This window comes from Haliotis rubra, unplaced genomic scaffold (assembly GCF_003918875.1).
Source record: "Haliotis rubra isolate DU_JTF1 unplaced genomic scaffold, ASM391887v1 Scf357, whole genome shotgun sequence".
Taxonomy (NCBI): Eukaryota; Metazoa; Mollusca; class Gastropoda; order Lepetellida; family Haliotidae; genus Haliotis; species Haliotis rubra.
The window spans coordinates 830,483-848,230 of NW_025767032.1; the positions used below are offsets into that span (position 1 = coordinate 830,483).

The following is a 17,748-nucleotide window of genomic DNA, read 5'->3' on the forward strand; positions in this document are numbered from 1 at the left end:
CCAAGTAGGTATCAATAAATTACATGCAATAAAACCAACTATCGGTTACACCTACTTGGGTTGTCAGTCCAGATTTGAAGAGGTCATCACACGACGATGTCGTATTGGTCACACAAGATATACTCACGAATACCTATTAAAAGGTGAGGATCCTCCGTTTTGTATCCCCTGTGATGAAAGAATCACGGTCAAGCATGTCCTGCTTGACTGTGTTGAATATTCCATCACAAGGGATATCTATTTCAAATCACATGAAGGATCTTTTTAGTAATACAAGTTCTCATTTAATTATTGCATTTTTAAAAGAATTAAACTTGTTAACTGATTTGTAAATAGATACCTATTTTATTATTGGTAACTTAGATTAGTAACTGAGATTGTTAGTGGCTGTACCCTCAAAGGGGGTTGAAGTAGGGTAAAATTGTTGTCCTCCTGAGAGGGTACGTAAGTCCCAAAATGTTCAAAGTCCATTTAAACTTGCCAGGATTTATAAACGTATCATTCTTGTCATTTTAATATTGGCTAACATTTCTTACAATCGCCAGCGGCTGAAGGGATGGTGTAAATCCAACTAGGGTCCATGCAGGTAGCCAAGGTACTGTAAGTCCCCATGGTCCCTAGTATGGTGATCTACCTTCAGTTGTTGGCGATCTATAGCCCAATTTTACATTGTATTGTCCAGAAATAATTGTCTACTTTTAAAGATATATGCTAGCTAGTTTTAACTCAATCTGTGATAATCTAGTGGTTTTACTGTCCTTCGTTGACAGGGTTTGATATATTTTATATGTATGTATTATACATTTAGAACTAGTTTTAGTCACGATATGGCTGAAATATTGCCGATGTGACTTTAAATCTTAACTCACTCACTTCATACTTAGCTGTGAAGGTGGCATTAATCTGCTTTGTTATAATAGTCCAAGTTTCCTTCTTCCGTGCAGATGAAATGCCCGGTCCAAACTTGCCTAGTAACACAGCCTTGCTTTCTTCAACATGGCGTGTTAAAAACACGCCGTTCAGTTTCGGCCGTCCAGTTTGGTTTTCTTGTAGTTTTCTTCTCCATTCTCCATCTCCATGCGAGGAGCGTTACAAAGTTACTATGCTATTAATAGATACGGGGATTACCAATACGTCATCTAAGAAAATGCTTAGCATAAATTTGTACCCCATAATCCCATGCGTTTCTCACTTAGAAAATTCTAAGAATTTTAAAATATCTCAGCTAAGATTTATGCTTAGTCGCATGGTGGATTGCTACTTAAGATAAATTCTCAGCTAAGAATTTTTAGGAAACAAGCATAAAAACTAAGAAAATTCTTAGAAATTTAGTCTTTCCGGCCCCTTAAGGGTCCAGTGATATACAGGGATAACTATTTTGTCTCACACTTCACCTTTACTAAGTATCTTTAGGAACATTATCTTGGGTTGATATGTTTTCAGTCGTGTTCAAATGCATTAATGATGCCAATGTATCGTGTTCAAGCTTTCATAAGTCTTTTTTTTCTATTTGTGCCGTTAATATCATCTTCACCAGACATTGACATCGTTTATTCATTTGAACACAACTAAATTCATACGAACTAAAGGTGAGAGGCGAGCTATCAAGCCAAGGGCAGAAGCTATGGTTAATTTGTGTTCCTACCCAAGATAATGTTCCCGAAGATACTAAGTAAATGTGAGGTGTGAGACAAAATAGTTATCACTATATGTCCCAATGATTTGGTTGTACTGCTTTGTATATCTAGTCTGGGTATGTTTGGAGAAAATGTACTCGTTTATATCACTGTCTATACCTGGCCAATATCGACCCGTGAATATCCGGGTTAGAATTAGTCTTCAGGAACCTATGCTCGTCATAACAGGCGACTGACAGGGTCGGGTAGACAGGCTCGCTGACTTGGTTAACACATGTCATCGTATCCGAATCGCGTAGATCGATGCTCATGCTGTTGATCGGTGGATTGTCTGGCCCAGACCGGATTATTTACACACCGCTGCCATTTAGCTGGAATATTGCTGAGTCAGGCATAAAACAACAAACCAACAAACTATCATCCAGGAGGACAATGACTTAACAGTACGTGTACCCCCTGAGTGGCCGCCAATACTCAGTTATGATAACATAAGCTAAACTAAGCTAAAACAACATTTACTTTTTCTAAATTTATCAAACCATTCTATTTCCTTAGGAAATAAAATAATAATTAGTACTTACATTCGCAAAATGATCCTTTAATGATAATGAATGATAATAGAGACCCCTTGTGGAAGAGAAATATACACAGTCGAGCGGAACATGCTTCACATACACCCATGTCAAAGGTATGGAACAAGATTCATGAGATCAAAGGGGATGTCTTACAAACTGAAACAGTTGATATTCCAAATAATCCTGGCGAAGCCTTTGTTAAACTCTCTTCCTCTTCTTATTATGTAACTCAATTTCTTAAAAGTATTAAAAAACAGCAAGAAAAGCCAAATTCTTAGGTATAAGATTTGATCATAACGTCACCATTTTACTCACTGACAGATTTTTAATCGTAGAACTTTTGTAGTTTTAATTTGTGGCTAAATTGCTTAACATTCGCCAACAGCTGAAGGGAGGATGTAAATCCAGCTGGGTGACGTGAGGACACACGTTGACCGAGTTCATGCTGACCACTCAATGGGCTCAACACCCTGCTGCCTAAGGAATTCCGGGACAATTCTGGTACCCTATGAAGCCTAGCGTTGTCGTCTTCCAGTAAAGAGGTCGATCATAAAAGCCATGCATCGCTCGCAGGAATGGTACTGCTATAGGAGCCAGAATCCCGTCAGAATAACGCTGCCCAATAAGGTAACCGTCGACCTGATGCGGTGGAGTACGCCCAGTATTAGTTCTCCCTCCCCAAACCCATCCAAATCGGTTTTGCGTGGCCACAGTTACATTTGTGATTCACTCTTCATTGCGACAATAAATCCTCTGCTGACCATCATGGAATCTGCTTTCACCTGTGAAGAGCACGCGAGACCATTGATGGTGATCCAAACGGTCATGGTGTCTTCTCCATCTCAAATGCGTCTGCCTGTGACGTTGTGTTAATGCTGGGCGAACTGCTCCGGCTGTCCTTAAACATTGATGAACGGAGCTCCTGGATATCCTTACATTTTTCACATAGAAAAGTTCTGTCTGCTTCGTATATGTTACGTAACGCTGTTTTAATGTCCCGTTAGATGAGAAGATCAAACCGAAATGTTTATGAAAATCATCTGTTTTCATATTGCAGCAATAAAATTCAAATTGATGTAAATAATATAGCTTCAGTTTTATTCTTGTGCTTTTATTTGGACTATTCCATTATAATGTGTTGGTAACAGGTATAGTGTGTTCATTGAAACGTAAATGGTGTTGCTGTAAGGTGTCTGCAAACTGCCTGACTGCATATTGGGAGGACACATGTGCCTATCATCTCGGACTGTTGTGACACTGGGGCGACCTGGTCCCATTGGCTTGAAATCTCTGCCACAGCCTACCAATAGTCACTCTGACTCACGTTAAAGCAGACAGCAACCTGCCGTTGAGTTTGACTAGATTCCAAGAGGCAGTGCTGCAGCCAGGATTTCCTTGGAAGGGGCCAATTGGCCCTTAACTTTTGAAAATGTGGGCCAATAAGAGAAATTCAGACAACCACGTATCTTCATGGTTACTCTTAAACACTTTACAGCTAAAAATACCATAAGTAAAGTTTTCTACTCACATTGTTTATTAAATTGTTCTGTGTTTTTTCAAAGGGATGAAAGTCAAATCTCTACTTTCTGAGAATCCTTCTGTCTTTCTTGGATTTCCATTTTTAAAGTTAAAATCCTTCAATGGGGGCCCTTCAAGTTGAATGAGCATAAGTCTATTCAGTGCTTCTGCTGACGATGTGTTTGTTTTAGAGGTATGTAAATTGTTTTGAGCACTGAATCCCCTTTCACAGTCAGCAGTGTGAAGAGGCAACAGCAGACCAATGTTAGACAACCTGAGGATTTCCTGTTGAGTTTCAGAGTGGTTTGTTCTGAGAATATTCCATAGGGTTTGGGTGTTATTTCTTGGAATACCTTTGCTCAAGAACGATTGACTTCACTAGTTTCCATTCCAGTCTACACGTGTCAGGATCCACCTTCCTTTCATGGACAACTTCCCCACAAGTTTGATCTGAACCATAGTGCTTCAGTAGAATTTCTAATTTGTCATTACCAAAGTCCTGCTGCTCTTCTGTTGAGAGGAATGAGAGGTTTCTCAACCCAAAGATATCAGAGGAAGTAGCAATATCTGTAGAGTAACTGGGGAATCTTCTCTCTACCTTACACTTGTCAAGGAATCAATGAAATATTTCCTGATCTTACCACATTCAGCCTGTGTCTCTTTAATATTTCCATAACCCAGCTTCTGTTTTCTAAAAGCAACATGCTTTTCTACAACTGTAGTGTATTCCTTGAACATTTTCTGATAGTAAGTATTGCCATCCTTTGCCATTTTAGCATCGTTCAGGCACCCTTCTACTGCTGGCTTCACTGCTGCTATGTCAAGGTTGACTTTCTGAAAGACCATATTTAGTTGTGTAAAAGCATATATCACATCCATCATCAGATGTAAAGTGTAGACACATCTGTAGTCTGATATATTTTCCATGGTGGCCTTGCTGTCTTTCTGTTTCTTCAGAAACATGACAAGTGCTACCCAATTGTGGTAGACAGCTGAGAGAGCATTGTAGAAAGAAAACCAAGGAATTTGATGGACTTCTGTAAGTTTTACTTCTGGGTTTTCAAGAACTGTTTATCCCTCGCAACGCGTTTTGGGGGTATTAAAATGGACTCCGTCCGTGCGTGCGTGCGTCCGTCCGTCCGTGCACATTTGTCTTTTCCGGGAGCAGAACTCGAAAACCGTTCAATATTTCTTCACCAAACTTGGCACATACATGGATCTGGTGGTGTACTGGTGCCTTTTGGTAGTTTTCGAATTCTAAATAAAATATTTTTGGCGTTTCAATGGCAACAAGTTCGACTTAGACTGAAATTGGTGGTGGTGCGCTTTTCCGGAGCAGAACTCTAAAACTGTTCACTATTTCTTCACCAAACTTGGCACATACATAGATCTGGTGATGTACTTGTGCCTTTTGGTAGTTTTGGAATTCTGAATAAAATATTTTTGGCGTTTCCATGGCAACAAATTTGACTTAGACTGAAATTGGTGGTTGTGCTCTTTTCCGGAGCAGAACTTTCAAAACCTTTCAATACTCTCCTTCCACTTTTCTATATGCACACCTAAATATTTGACATAATCATAACTCGTAGACATAATCATGAAGAGTATTTTGCCATTGCGGGGGATATTGATGACTTTGTCTTCTTATTGAATTTGTGACAGTGATACAATTCTTGAACTTGAATGTTTAAAGTAATAGTAGAAGGATGTTAATGATTTCTCAAAAGTCTTTTTGATGAAAGGAACAGCTTTTGCTGCCTTTGAAGTGCACAGATTAAGGCGGTGTGCCATGCAATGAATATGAATGTTAATGCAATGAGGACTGACTTCTTTAATTCTAGCTGCTACACCCCTTTTATGTCCTGTCATTATAGAAGCTCCATCACTGCCAAAAGCAATGACTTTAGGCATCGAAACTCCATGCCTCTCTAGATACAACTGAACTCACTGATGATGACTTATGCAGTCACACTCGCTTCCTTCAGAAGCAGATTGCCTAAGAAAAGCGTTTCAACTTCTGCATTGTTCAACAGTTTGATGTACACAACCAGTTTCTTATTTACATAAATATCAGTGCTTCCATCTGTCATTACAGATATAAACTCACTCTTGAGCATAAGATCATCTAAGTCTTGCTGAATAACAGAAGACAATTCTACCTGAAATTCATCAAAAAAATGTCTTGACATATAGGTTGCATTGCTACCACAGTTTAGTTCTAGAATTGCTGGACAGTTCATTTCACTTTAAAATTCCATTTGGGGTATTTGGCGGTTGCAATGCCTTCCTTTCCCATAAAGTACACGGCCTGCATGGCTACAAGTATTGCTTCATACTTTTTGGAGACAGCTGTCTCTGTACAAGTCGTCATGCTCTCCCTCAGCCTGCTATCCTGTAACACAAATGAGATCATTATCAGACCAACATATCACCTGACAAATCAACCTTGCCACATAAGCAATAAAACATCTTATGTTTACACTTGGTAAGCAAATTCAAATTTGTATTACTTAAGGAATATGAATATAAATCAGCCATCAGGTGATATATAGGTAGCACGATAAATACAGTAGAGCACAATAATTTACATGAATGTTGAAGAAAATATAATTCTGGAAATATAACACTCTATTTTGACATATTGTATTTTTCTTTTTATTTGTAGCCTCATGGTAATGAGTAAGATTTAAAAGGAACCAAAAACTTAAGTGTTTTTTAAAATTCTTTTAAAAATTGGGCAGAAGCTCCAGCGCGCCAGGCTACCAGCCTGGTCGAGGGAGCAGTAACTTTTTGGAAACTTCACCCCCCTTCCCTCGAGTTGCATGGACAACTGTCACACGGACAACTGTCACATGCATGCAATGCCTCCCCCTTTCCCCTAATACAAAAGAAACCTTACTTTGTACTTACCTGCATCGTTTACAGAAAAGACTTTCAATGTTTCACAAAAATGAAATTAAGTTATCTCAAAATTATTTATTGATTGATAATATAACGTCCCTTTAATGACTTTTATGCTCCGATGATCTCATGAGTCTATTCAGCGTCGAAGTTCTGAAGTTACAAAATCCATCCGTGAAAGTGTTGCTTTTTCCTGAACGAATGCACATGTTACAAGTCATAGTGTCGTTCTGTTTGTCGTAAGAAAGCCAAGGATATGTAGATAACCACGACGATTGAAACTTGTGTACCCATTTAGTTTTAACTGTGTCATCAACCACTTGACTAGGCCTTGTAGCCCCTGTTTCCGCTTCGTCTGCTTGGTCAAGATTTTCAGCAACATCAATCGTATCTTCAGAAAAACCATCGATAGCTTCGATATTTCGATTGCCTGCCTCTGATGGTTCAATATCGCTGACAAGTGATATTTTATTCTGGTTCTCATTTGTAAAATAATCTGTTATCCTTCTCTTCGGCATTTTGACGTCCAACAAACCATGAAAGTTCGATGATAAATTCCATACAACACATCAAGCTCGAAGCTCCACACCACGACACAAGCTCCTTATATCAAACATATTAATGTTCCACAATGCACAATACCCGCACTAGCAATGTGCAGAGCTTAAGAAACCTCGTTTATAGTGTCTTCTTTCTGCCCTGGAAAAAAAGTCCACATTTACAAGCTTGGAATTGTCTTGGACAGATGATGTTCCAAGACATTTCCAATTTTGGAAAGATGATGTTTCCAAGACATTTCCAATTTTGGAAAGATGATGTTTCCAAGACATTTCCAATTTTGGAAATATGAGAATTCCAAAAATTTACAATTTTGGAAATGTCCACAAGGGGAGATAACTGGTGGTTGATGGTAAATGATTGTTCTTTGCACGCCCCAGAACCTAATCCCTTGTTGATTGATGAATGCGTCAAGGCCGTTAAGAGTCACCAATTAACAAGGCGTACTGCCTTGTTAATTAATGAGTGAGTCAAGTCTGTTTAGACAGCCTCTGGAAGGAAAACCAAGTTGCAAGTTTTCACTGTCAAAATCGGGACTAAACGGAAGTGGATATTGATGGATACATTCCTCGAACAAGGTAATAGCCTGACATTGTTGCAGACTTTAGCCTGTTTTATTTCTAATATTCGCATTTTGTTTTTATTCATTTGTGGTAGCATTCAACAGAATCATTTTATTTCGCCGTGTAGCGTAATGAGACAGACAGCATACACTAGGTCATACCTAGAGCGTGTGTGAAATATGAGTGAGTGAGTGAGTGAGTTAATATTTAACGTCACATCGGCAATATTTCAGCCATATCGTGACGAGAACATTTTACATTGTAATGGAATATGTATATATTATATAACCTGTCATCGAAGGACAGTAAAGCAACTAGAGTATCACAGATATATATATGTAAAACTAGTAATTGAATCTAAAACATTTTAACCATAGGGGACAACACAATCTAAAAATGGGCTATAGATCGCTAACAGCTGAAGGTAGATCACCATACTAGGGACCATGGGGACTTACAGTACATTTGCTTCCTGCATGGGCCCTAGCTGGATTTATATCATCCCCTCAGCCGTTAGCAATTAAGACATAGCTAGCCATACATTAAAATTACAAATATTCTACGATTAAAAAACGGAAAGTTGAAATTTACTTTGAATGTTTTGGGACTTACGTATCCTCTCAGGAGGACAATAATTTTACAGTACTTTAACCCCCCTCGAGGATACAGCCACTAACAATCTATGTTACTAATTCAAACTGCCAATCATAAAATATTTAGCTTTTTACAAATCTGTTAACAAATTTAATTCTTTTAAAAAAGCAATAATTAAATGAGGACTTATATTAGTAAAAAGATCCTTCATAGTCGGGATTTGAAATAGATATCCCTTGTGATGGAGTACTCAACACAGTCAAGCAAGACATGCTTGACCGTGATTCGTTCATCACAAGGGATACAAAACGGAGGATCCTCACCTTTTAATAGGTACTCATGCGTATATCTAGTGTGGCCAATACGACATCGTCGCATAATGACCTCTTCAAATCTGGACTGACAACCCAAGTAAGTGTAACCGATATAGGGTTTTATTGCATGTAATTTATTGATACCTACTTGGGTGTCCCACTTCTGTTGCATCAGATCACGGATATAAGATCTTATAGCAGCTTTGTAATCAGAGTATGGGATCAGAAGTGGTGTCACAGATTTGTTGAGTGCTGCCCTAGCAGCAATATCAGCCATTGTGTTCCCAGAAATGCCAACGTGGCTGGGTAACCAACAAAAGACGATGTCGCATTGGCCAGTAGCAAGTTCATTGTACAATTCAATAATTTCTAATAAAAGTGGATGTTTGCAAGAAAGATTTTTAATAGCCTGAAGACACGAAAGAGAATCTGAAAAGATGATATATTGTTTATATTTACGGTGTTTATTAATATATTTAAGAGCTGTTACGATGGCGTTTGCTTCTGCTGTAAATATAGAGCTGTTATCCGGTATTCTAGAGATATTGTTCGGGATCCAATGACAGTGGCACATGCCACTGCGCCACCATCCTTGGACCCATCTGTAAATAAGGATTTGTATGTATTATATTTATTTCTTAATTGACTAAATTCTTGTTTATACTGCAATTCATTTGTTTCTGATTTTTTAAATGTAGTTAATGTTAGGTCAACTTGTGGCCTAACCAATTGCCAAGGCGGAGAAGAAAGAAAACGGGAAGGAGCTATATGTTCTAGCTCAATGCCAGCAGCAGAAAGGAAAGGTTTCACTCTTATACCAAGAGGCGGAACAAGAGAAGGCTTCTTGTTATACAGATCTTCATATAGTGGATTAAAGACACGGTTATATGCAGGGTTTAACTCATTGGAATAAAGTTTTGTAATATACTGTAAAGTTAATTTTATACGGCGTTGTGTAAGAGATGGCTCATCAGCCTCGACGTAAAGGCTGTCAACAGGTGAAGTTCTAAAGGAACCAAGACATAGTCTTAGACCTTGGTGGTGGACAGAATCTAAAAGTTTGAGATTACTGGTGCAGGCTCCACCATAAACGATGGAGCCATAATCAAGTTTGGAACGTACCAATGATCGATATAATTGTAGGAGGGTAGCTTGATCCCCTCCCCACTTAGAATTGGAAACGACTTTCAACAAGTCAAGTGCCTTCAAGCATTTAGTTTTTAGTGACTTGATATGGGGAAGAAAAGTTAGATGCGAGTCAAAAATTAAGCCCAAGAACCGGGCCTCCTTCACAATTTTGATGGGAGTGCCATTGAGGAACAGTTCCGGGTCTTTATGCGGTTTATATTTTCTACGAAAATGTATACAATTAGTTTTGGACTTAGAAAATTTAAAGCCGTTTTCAAGACACCATCTATGTATTTTATTTAAACACAGCTGCATTTGCCGTTCAATAGTATGCATATTCTTACCGCGACAAGAAATATTAAAATCATCCACAAAAAGTGATCCATCAATAGAATCGTTTAAAACCTTTGATAAACTGTTTATCTTGATACTAAACAATGTGACAGACAAAATACTGCCTTGCGGGACACCCTGATCCTGATTGTAATGGTCAGACAGGGTGGAACCCACTCGGACTTGAAATTGCCTGTCATTTAAAAAGTTGGATATAAAGTGAGGCAAACGGCCTCGTAATCCAAAGTCATGTAAATCCTTTAAAATCCCATGTTTCCATGTGGTGTCGTATGATTTTTCTAAATCGAAAAAGATCGACACTGCATGCTGTTTATTAATTATGGCATTTTTCACAAAAGATTCTAAGCGCACTAAATGATCGATGGTACTACGGTTTTTACGGAAACCACATTGTATATTAGTTATAAGGTTATTGGTTTCCAAGTACCAAACAAGTCGATTATTTATCATGCGTTCCATGGTCTTGCAAACACAGCTAGTTAATGAAATTGGCCTATAATTGGAAGGATCAGTATGATCACGTCCAGGTTTAGGGATGGGCACAATTATAGCATCGCGCCACGACGAAGGAAATTGTCCAGATGTCCAAATGACATCAAAAATAGATAAGAGCGTCTCTAAACATGATTCAGGTAAGTGTTTCAGGAGTTGATAATGTATACCATCAGCTCCTGAAGCAGTATCGTGAGCTTGGTCAAGAGCAGTATGAAGCTCATATATCGAAAAGGTTTCATTGTAGTCTTCCCCATTGTCTGAATTGAAATTAATAGATTTCTTTTCCTGCTGTCTTTGATATTTCTGGAATTCAGGTACATAGTTTGATGAGGAAGAATGTTTGGCCAAAGTTTCTCCAAGTTTATTTGCTATGTCAGATTTATCAGTTAATAATTCATCTCCATTTTTAGATGCTTAATGCTAGATTTAGAGCCCTTACCTTTATTTTTCTGAATCATGTTCCACACCTTGATATTGGCGTGCGCGAATTGATGTTTGAGACATAGTTTCGCCAAGATTGGCGTTTATTTTGTTTAAAAGTACGCCGTGCTTTGGCGTTTAAAATTCTAAATTTGTTTAAATTGTGGACCATAGGATGGCGACGGAAAGAATGTTCAGCTTTCTTCCGTGCCTTGCGAGCTTGTTTGCATTCAGCGTTAAACCATGGTTTACGTACATGAGGAACTGCAGAGGATTTGGGGATACACTTGTCAGCTATGTGTCTGAGCTCATCTGAAAAACATTTGATGGCATCAGGAAGATCATGAAAAAGTTCAGGTTTGAGTTTGTCAGCACAGAAAGTTTCATATAAAGGCCAGTTAGCCTTCTTAAAGTTCCATCTTGATGATGGAGGAACATCAGATGGATTCACGGGTTTGAGAATTGTTGGGAAATGGTCACTTCCACAAAGGTCGTCGTGAACTGACCACTCAAATTCGTTCAATAAGTCTGAGTCTGTAATTGATAAATCAAGGGCTGAATAAGTTCCTGTGCCAGGATGTAAATATGTGCTCGAACCATCATTATATATGCATACATCATTATCTGAACAAAAGTCTTCTAATAGTTTACCTTTGGCATTAGTTGTTGTACCACCCCAGAGCGGGTTGTGGCCATTTAAATCTCCCATAATGATACAAGGTTTTGGGAGTTGGTCATATAAATTTTGAAGGTCAGACTTCCGAAGAGTTGAAGACGGTGAGAAGTACAATGAGCATAATGTGAACGCAACATGTAACGTCAGTCGTACTGCAACCGCCTGGAGACCAGTATTAAGTATAACAGGGCTGTGGATAACACTTTGTTTGATAAGGATCGAATAATAATAATAATAATAATAATTGCATTTATATAGCGCATCATTCACTAATAAATGCTCTGTGCGCTTAAGATGGAAATTGACACTTGAAAAGAAATGTTTTGAGGCCAGTCTTAAAAGATGTTAGTGACTCGCTGGTTTTGAGTTCAAGCGGTAGCGCGTTCCACTTCATTGCTGCATTGAAAGCGAACGACCTTTTTGCCAAAGTTGGTTTTGATGTTAGGCACTGTCACTAGCATTTGGTTTTGTGATCTCAGTGAGCGTGAGGGCTGATACAGGGGCAGTAACTCTGCGAGGTAGTCAGGGGCCATTCCGTTGAGACACTTGTACGTCATTACAATAGTTTTGTAGTCAATTCTTCCGGTGATTGGTAGCCAGTGTAAATCATTTAGAATTGGAGTAATGTGATCGAAGACTTTAGACTTTGTAATGATTCTTGCAGCAGTGTTTTGGGAGGGCTTGAAGGCGACGTAGCTGATCTTTGTTAATGTTGGTGATGAGGCTGTTGCAGTAATCTACTCGGGACATGACCAGAGATAGGACAAGTTTTGAAGTAGCATCAGCACTCAGATAGTTGCGGAGTCTTCCAATGTTCCTGAGATGCATATGGGCCGTGCTAATGATGTTGGAGATCTGCTTGTCCATTTTCAGACTTTCATCGAGAATAACCCCTAGATTCTTGACCTTCGGGGTTGGAGTTATGGCAGTATTCCCTATTTGGAGAGATGGCTTGTCAAGTTTGGAAAGTGTTGTTTTCGACCCAATAAGCAGGAATTCTGTTTTACTTTCATTAAGTTTCAGTAGGTTTTTAGTGTCTGAATGTCATTGCAGGAATCAGAAAGGGTGTCCAACGATGGCAGGGCTTCTGTGGTAGGGAATGAAGAATAGATTTGATTGTCATCTGCATATTGATGTTGGTTGACTTTGTGCTTGTCTGCTATTCTTCCCAGTGGTGTAGTGTACACAGAGAACAGCGCTGGTCCTAGCACGGAACCTTGTGGGACGCCACTCCTGAGATCTGTGGGACATGATGTTTTGCTCTCAATCTTAACCACTTGAGATCGATCTGATAGGTAAGATTGGAACCATGAAAGAGCAGTACCCCTGACTTTCAGGTCACTTTCCATTCTTGACAACAACATGTGATGGTCAATAGTGTCGAAGGCTGCCGAAAGATCTAGAAGAACCAGTGCTGATACATTTCCTTTGTCTGCTTCTGTTAGAATGTCATTGGTGACTTTTATGAGTGCTGTTTCAGTGGAATGGTTTGGTCGATATGCAGATTGATGTTTGTCAAGCAGCTTGTGTTTCTTCAGATGTTCAGAGAGGCGGGTACAAACAGCCTTCTCTAACACCTTCGAGACGAACGGAAGATTAGATACAGGTCTGTAGTTGTTCAGAGTATTATTGTCCAGGTTACTTTTCTTCAGAAGGGGTCTCACCAGAGCTTGTTTAAAAGTTTTAGGGAACTCGCCTGATGATATTGAGAGATTGATGATGTTGGCATCGAAGATCCTCCAGTGGCCCGATCACCTGGAGGTGAAAAGGAGTGGTATGCATTGAAATTACGTAATTCAAATGTATCCGTCTGTTTTAAATAAGTCTCCTGGAGACAAATGGCTGATGGTGTGAAGTCCTGGACTAAGAGCTGCAAATCATTGAAATTATTCCTTAGCCCTCTGCAGTTCCACTGTACAAGATTATTAGAAGACATTATCTTTTGGGGGGATTTATTGGGGATCTACCCCGCACTTGTTTGGAGGGCGACAAGCTATGTGCCCTAGAATGGACGTTTTCAGATACGTCCATGGCCTCAAGAGATCCATATTTGTTGTATAATTGAATTTTGTTTTGCGACCCTTTTGGGGCTCTGCCACTCAGCTTTTTAGATAAATCTGGCTTGTTACTTTTGGGTTTAGTGATATCTTGTTGAGACTTCGTTGACGACTGAGAAGATGGTTCATGATCACAGGAGGACGTCTCTGACTGGATTCGAGATGGACCAGGAGGTGAGTTTCCAGTTTGTGTAGTTGTAGCAGTCGAGAAAGGTTTAGGAGATTCTGTATTTACCCAAGTTAAGTTTGTCTGACAACTTGTAGACACTTTAGTTACCCTAGATGGTACCTCAGCCGTTGGTCTGGCAATAGAAGCATAACTTTCTGTTTGTTCTGAGCTGTGGACTAGCTTCTTGGCATCCGCAAAACTAATGTTTTGCGTGAATTTTATTCTATTAATTGCCATTTGGTCTTTCCATACGGGGCAGTCCTTAGAGTAAGATGGGTGATTCCCTGCGCAGTTGGTGCACTTTTTGACATTACTGACACAATCTTCAGTTGTGTGTGTCTTTTCACTACAGTGAGCACACACAACAGACAATGTGCAAGTATTCACGCCGTGGCCAAACTTTTGACACTTGAAACACCTAAGAGGGTTTGGAATATATGTCTCAACATTGAGGTTACAATAACCTGCCTTCAGTGATTTTGGAGCAGTTGGTAGAGAAAAGGAAAACAGATAGGTGTTGGTTTTAATGGTTGTATCATTTTTACGTGTTGAGAAACGTTTGACATACAGTACACCCTGATCCTTCATCTCGGAGACGATATCAAGTTCCGACATGTCAGCCAGCAATCTATCGCGGTCTCGCACGATTCCCTTGCTTGTGTTAAGTGTTTTGTGGGCCGTGACGGTAACCGGAATGCCAACAAAAGTGTCAGTGTTCAACAGGTTGGTAGACTGTGGTTTTTTGCTGCACTCTATCAACAGCGCACCAGAACGTAGTCTTTTAATGTTCTTTACCTCGCCAGCAATGCCTTGAATACCCTTAGACACAGCAAAAGGATTTAACTTTAAGGGTGTGCTATCTTTCGTGTCAATGACAACAAAACGGGGCCAGTAATCAATTTGTTTGGACAGTCTGAGGTCGTTGTCATCAGGATCAATTTCCAGAGGACGTTTGCTTTTTTTTGTTGGGGTTTCATAAGCCATGGTAAGTGTTTAGATTTCATCATCCGAGCTCCCCACCCACCACGGAGTATCACAAAGGACAATGCTAATAACAAGTGGATCTTCGACTTGCAGCACCAGGGATACCCGGATGATATACGCCAGCAGAAGAATTAAAGAATTAATTAATCTACCAGATTGGCCCATGAGCCACCGCCCTCTGGGTATATGACTCTAGGCAAATTACAAAATTGATGAAGATGCACTTGAAATTCAATTGATAAATAATTTAGCCAAGACTTTTATCAAAACCAGTTAAACAGTTGAAGTATTTTGTGAAATACAATAATACTCAGGGCTTGGCATGACCAGCCGATTGGTTGAACCGGGCCAATTCAACCACCCGTCTAGGTGAAGTAAGGGTCGAAGTGGTGTATTGGGCAAAGGAACGCTGTTCCTGGAACCCTTGCCCTCAACCACCAGAATCCCGTCCTCCATCGACACAGGGGCGCAACCCACGGCAAACGGGTTGGTGGACCATATATCCCCCCGGGTCCACAACGGGGGTGAAGGGCGCTTAGCGTGACCCACCACCCACCACGAGGAGGTGGCCCTTCATGGGTGCCTGTGTGAAATATGATTCATGTTGGCATTCTTTTAAATGTCTAGATATTACAGTCATGTTATAAATACACTATAAGTATAAGCAGATCGTATGCTTTTTATTAAGTTTCAAAATGCATACAAATATGACAATAAAATAATTAGGATTATAAGAAAAAATATAAAGACATACATTGACTTCGTTATTTTTCAGTCGTGACGTTTTTTACCACTGTCAGATGATAAAACTTCAAACTGTTTTCATTTGTTATAATAAAAATGAAGATGGAAATATTATCGAGTAAAAAAGATTTCATTTTCGTTGATCAATCTATACCTATACTATCAATTGCGCATGCGGGTGGCGCACGAACCAGTCGAAAATACTGGGGTATCATCCGGGTACGCAGGGGAGAAAACAATAACAAAAGCAACAACCAGTGCGCGGAAATTGCTCTGGATCAGTGCCCTTTTAAATGTGTTCATCATATGATTGTTTTAATCATGTTTTTACACGATCGGCTTCCATGTGCGATGTGTTCACTTCCATCAACCACCAACTTGTAATAACACGTCACATGAGATTAGCCATGTGCTAAAATAACACCCAAACTTCAAAGCGTATCCCTTGTCAACGTCCTGAGCCTTATAAAAATGGAAAGGGCGGCTTCCTGAGTCGACACCTTCTCAAACTGTTGTCATGTAAGTGGTAATAATTCCTGTGCATTAGAGAACAGATTGGCTTGCTTATTTTGGAATGTAATGCTTTTCATAAACTAGAATCTCATGAACTATATTTGTCTCTGGAATCATCTGTGATATGAACTTGTGTAGTGGTTTCTCTAGGAATTATTTAACATGATCTAAAATGAATAATGCATTAAATTTTAGTCACCTTTTATTGTAAATGACCAAATTAATTAGTTACACTATGAAGTTTTAAAGAAGGAATTCAGTTGGGTTGTTTTTGCCTCGGTCCGCCCGTGTGTGGTCAACATAACCAATTATCTATTAACAAGTTCATGATATTTCTGTGAATACACCAGCTGCATAACACCGTCTCTGACCACAAACCCAAACGGGTTGTTCTCTTTTCGCCTACACCCCAATTTGCGTACAGTCTTAAAACAACATTTCATGGTCTGTTGCCTGTTGATTACGCACTGATAAACCACCCAAACGGTCCATCCCTGGTGTTGACAGGTGTTAATTAGAGGGTACCAATTAGGGAATGTATTCTACTACAGTAAGGCTATTATTCCCTGGCAAGGGTTCACTTTTATGACATGTAATAAACCCAGTCCAGACAGTGGGTCCGGTAAAGCTATATTTTAATCCATGGTGTAACGTAGGTCTATGTAATTTGTGTTTATGCAAACCGTGACAGGTCAAAAAATATTTGCGCTTCTGTGGATAACAAATAAACGTACACTTAAAACGGTATTTTGGAAAATGCTAGCCATACCAAGGCAAATATAACAGTCAATATCAATTTTTGACACTTAGACTGACTGACTGACTCATTTTGGTTTTACGCCGCTTTTAGCAATATTCCAGCAACATCACGGCGGGGGACACCAGAAATGGGATCCTCACACAGTGTACCCATGTGGGGATTCGAACCCGGGTCTTCGGCGTGACAAGCCAACGCTTTAACCATTAGGCTACCCCACCGCCCCTTTGACACTTAGAACAACAAAGATGCAGATGAGTGAAGTTATACCAGGGATAATCTACAACGTCTTATCGTCTCCCTGGTTATAGTAATATATAGAATTGGTTCCTAGTTGATCGCATAGGAGGACGAGTACACTCCTAGGAAGACGAATACACAGTCTATACACTCATGGGGATCCTTGGGAAAAGGAGAAACTGAAAGAACTAGTGGTAAAATCCTTCCACAAATTCAAAAAAATTCCAAGCCTTGGAAATATGATGTTTCCAATTTTGGAAATTTGTGGAAATATGATATTTCCAAATTGGAATTTTTTGGAAATCACCATTTTTTTTCTTGTGCTGGTTACGGAAAGGAACGAGTAGTTACGGATGTTTTGTGTTTATTACGGACATTTAGTTAAGCTACTATTGTTTTCCGAATTACTGACATCGTTAAGAATTAGAATAGCCATGTAGCAAAGGTAACGCCGCTCTTGAGGTGCAAAAACGCGTATTAGATGATAAATTTGCGCAAATTTTGGCGCATACGTTTATGACTAAAGCGCCAAGGTAAGTACAATTTGCGGG

The 17,748-nt window shown here is 39.5% G+C and overlaps 1 protein-coding gene across 1 annotated transcript in view; it reads right to left on the reverse strand.

Moving 5' to 3' along the window:
- LOC124285268 (ankyrin-1-like) overlaps positions 1-7,149 on the reverse strand; it is a 45,525-nt gene extending 38,376 nt beyond the window's left edge. The window contains exons 1-4 of the mRNA XM_046721464.1: positions 6,922-7,149; positions 5,976-6,122; positions 4,372-4,564; positions 4,130-4,240 (exon numbers count right to left, since the gene is read on the reverse strand). Of these exons, the coding sequence (XP_046577420.1) occupies positions 4,130-4,240; positions 4,372-4,564; positions 5,976-6,122; positions 6,922-7,149 (679 nt within the window). The remainder of the gene's footprint in view (positions 1-4,129; positions 4,241-4,371; positions 4,565-5,975; positions 6,123-6,921) is intronic.
- Positions 7,150-17,748: the final 10,599 nt, after the last annotated feature.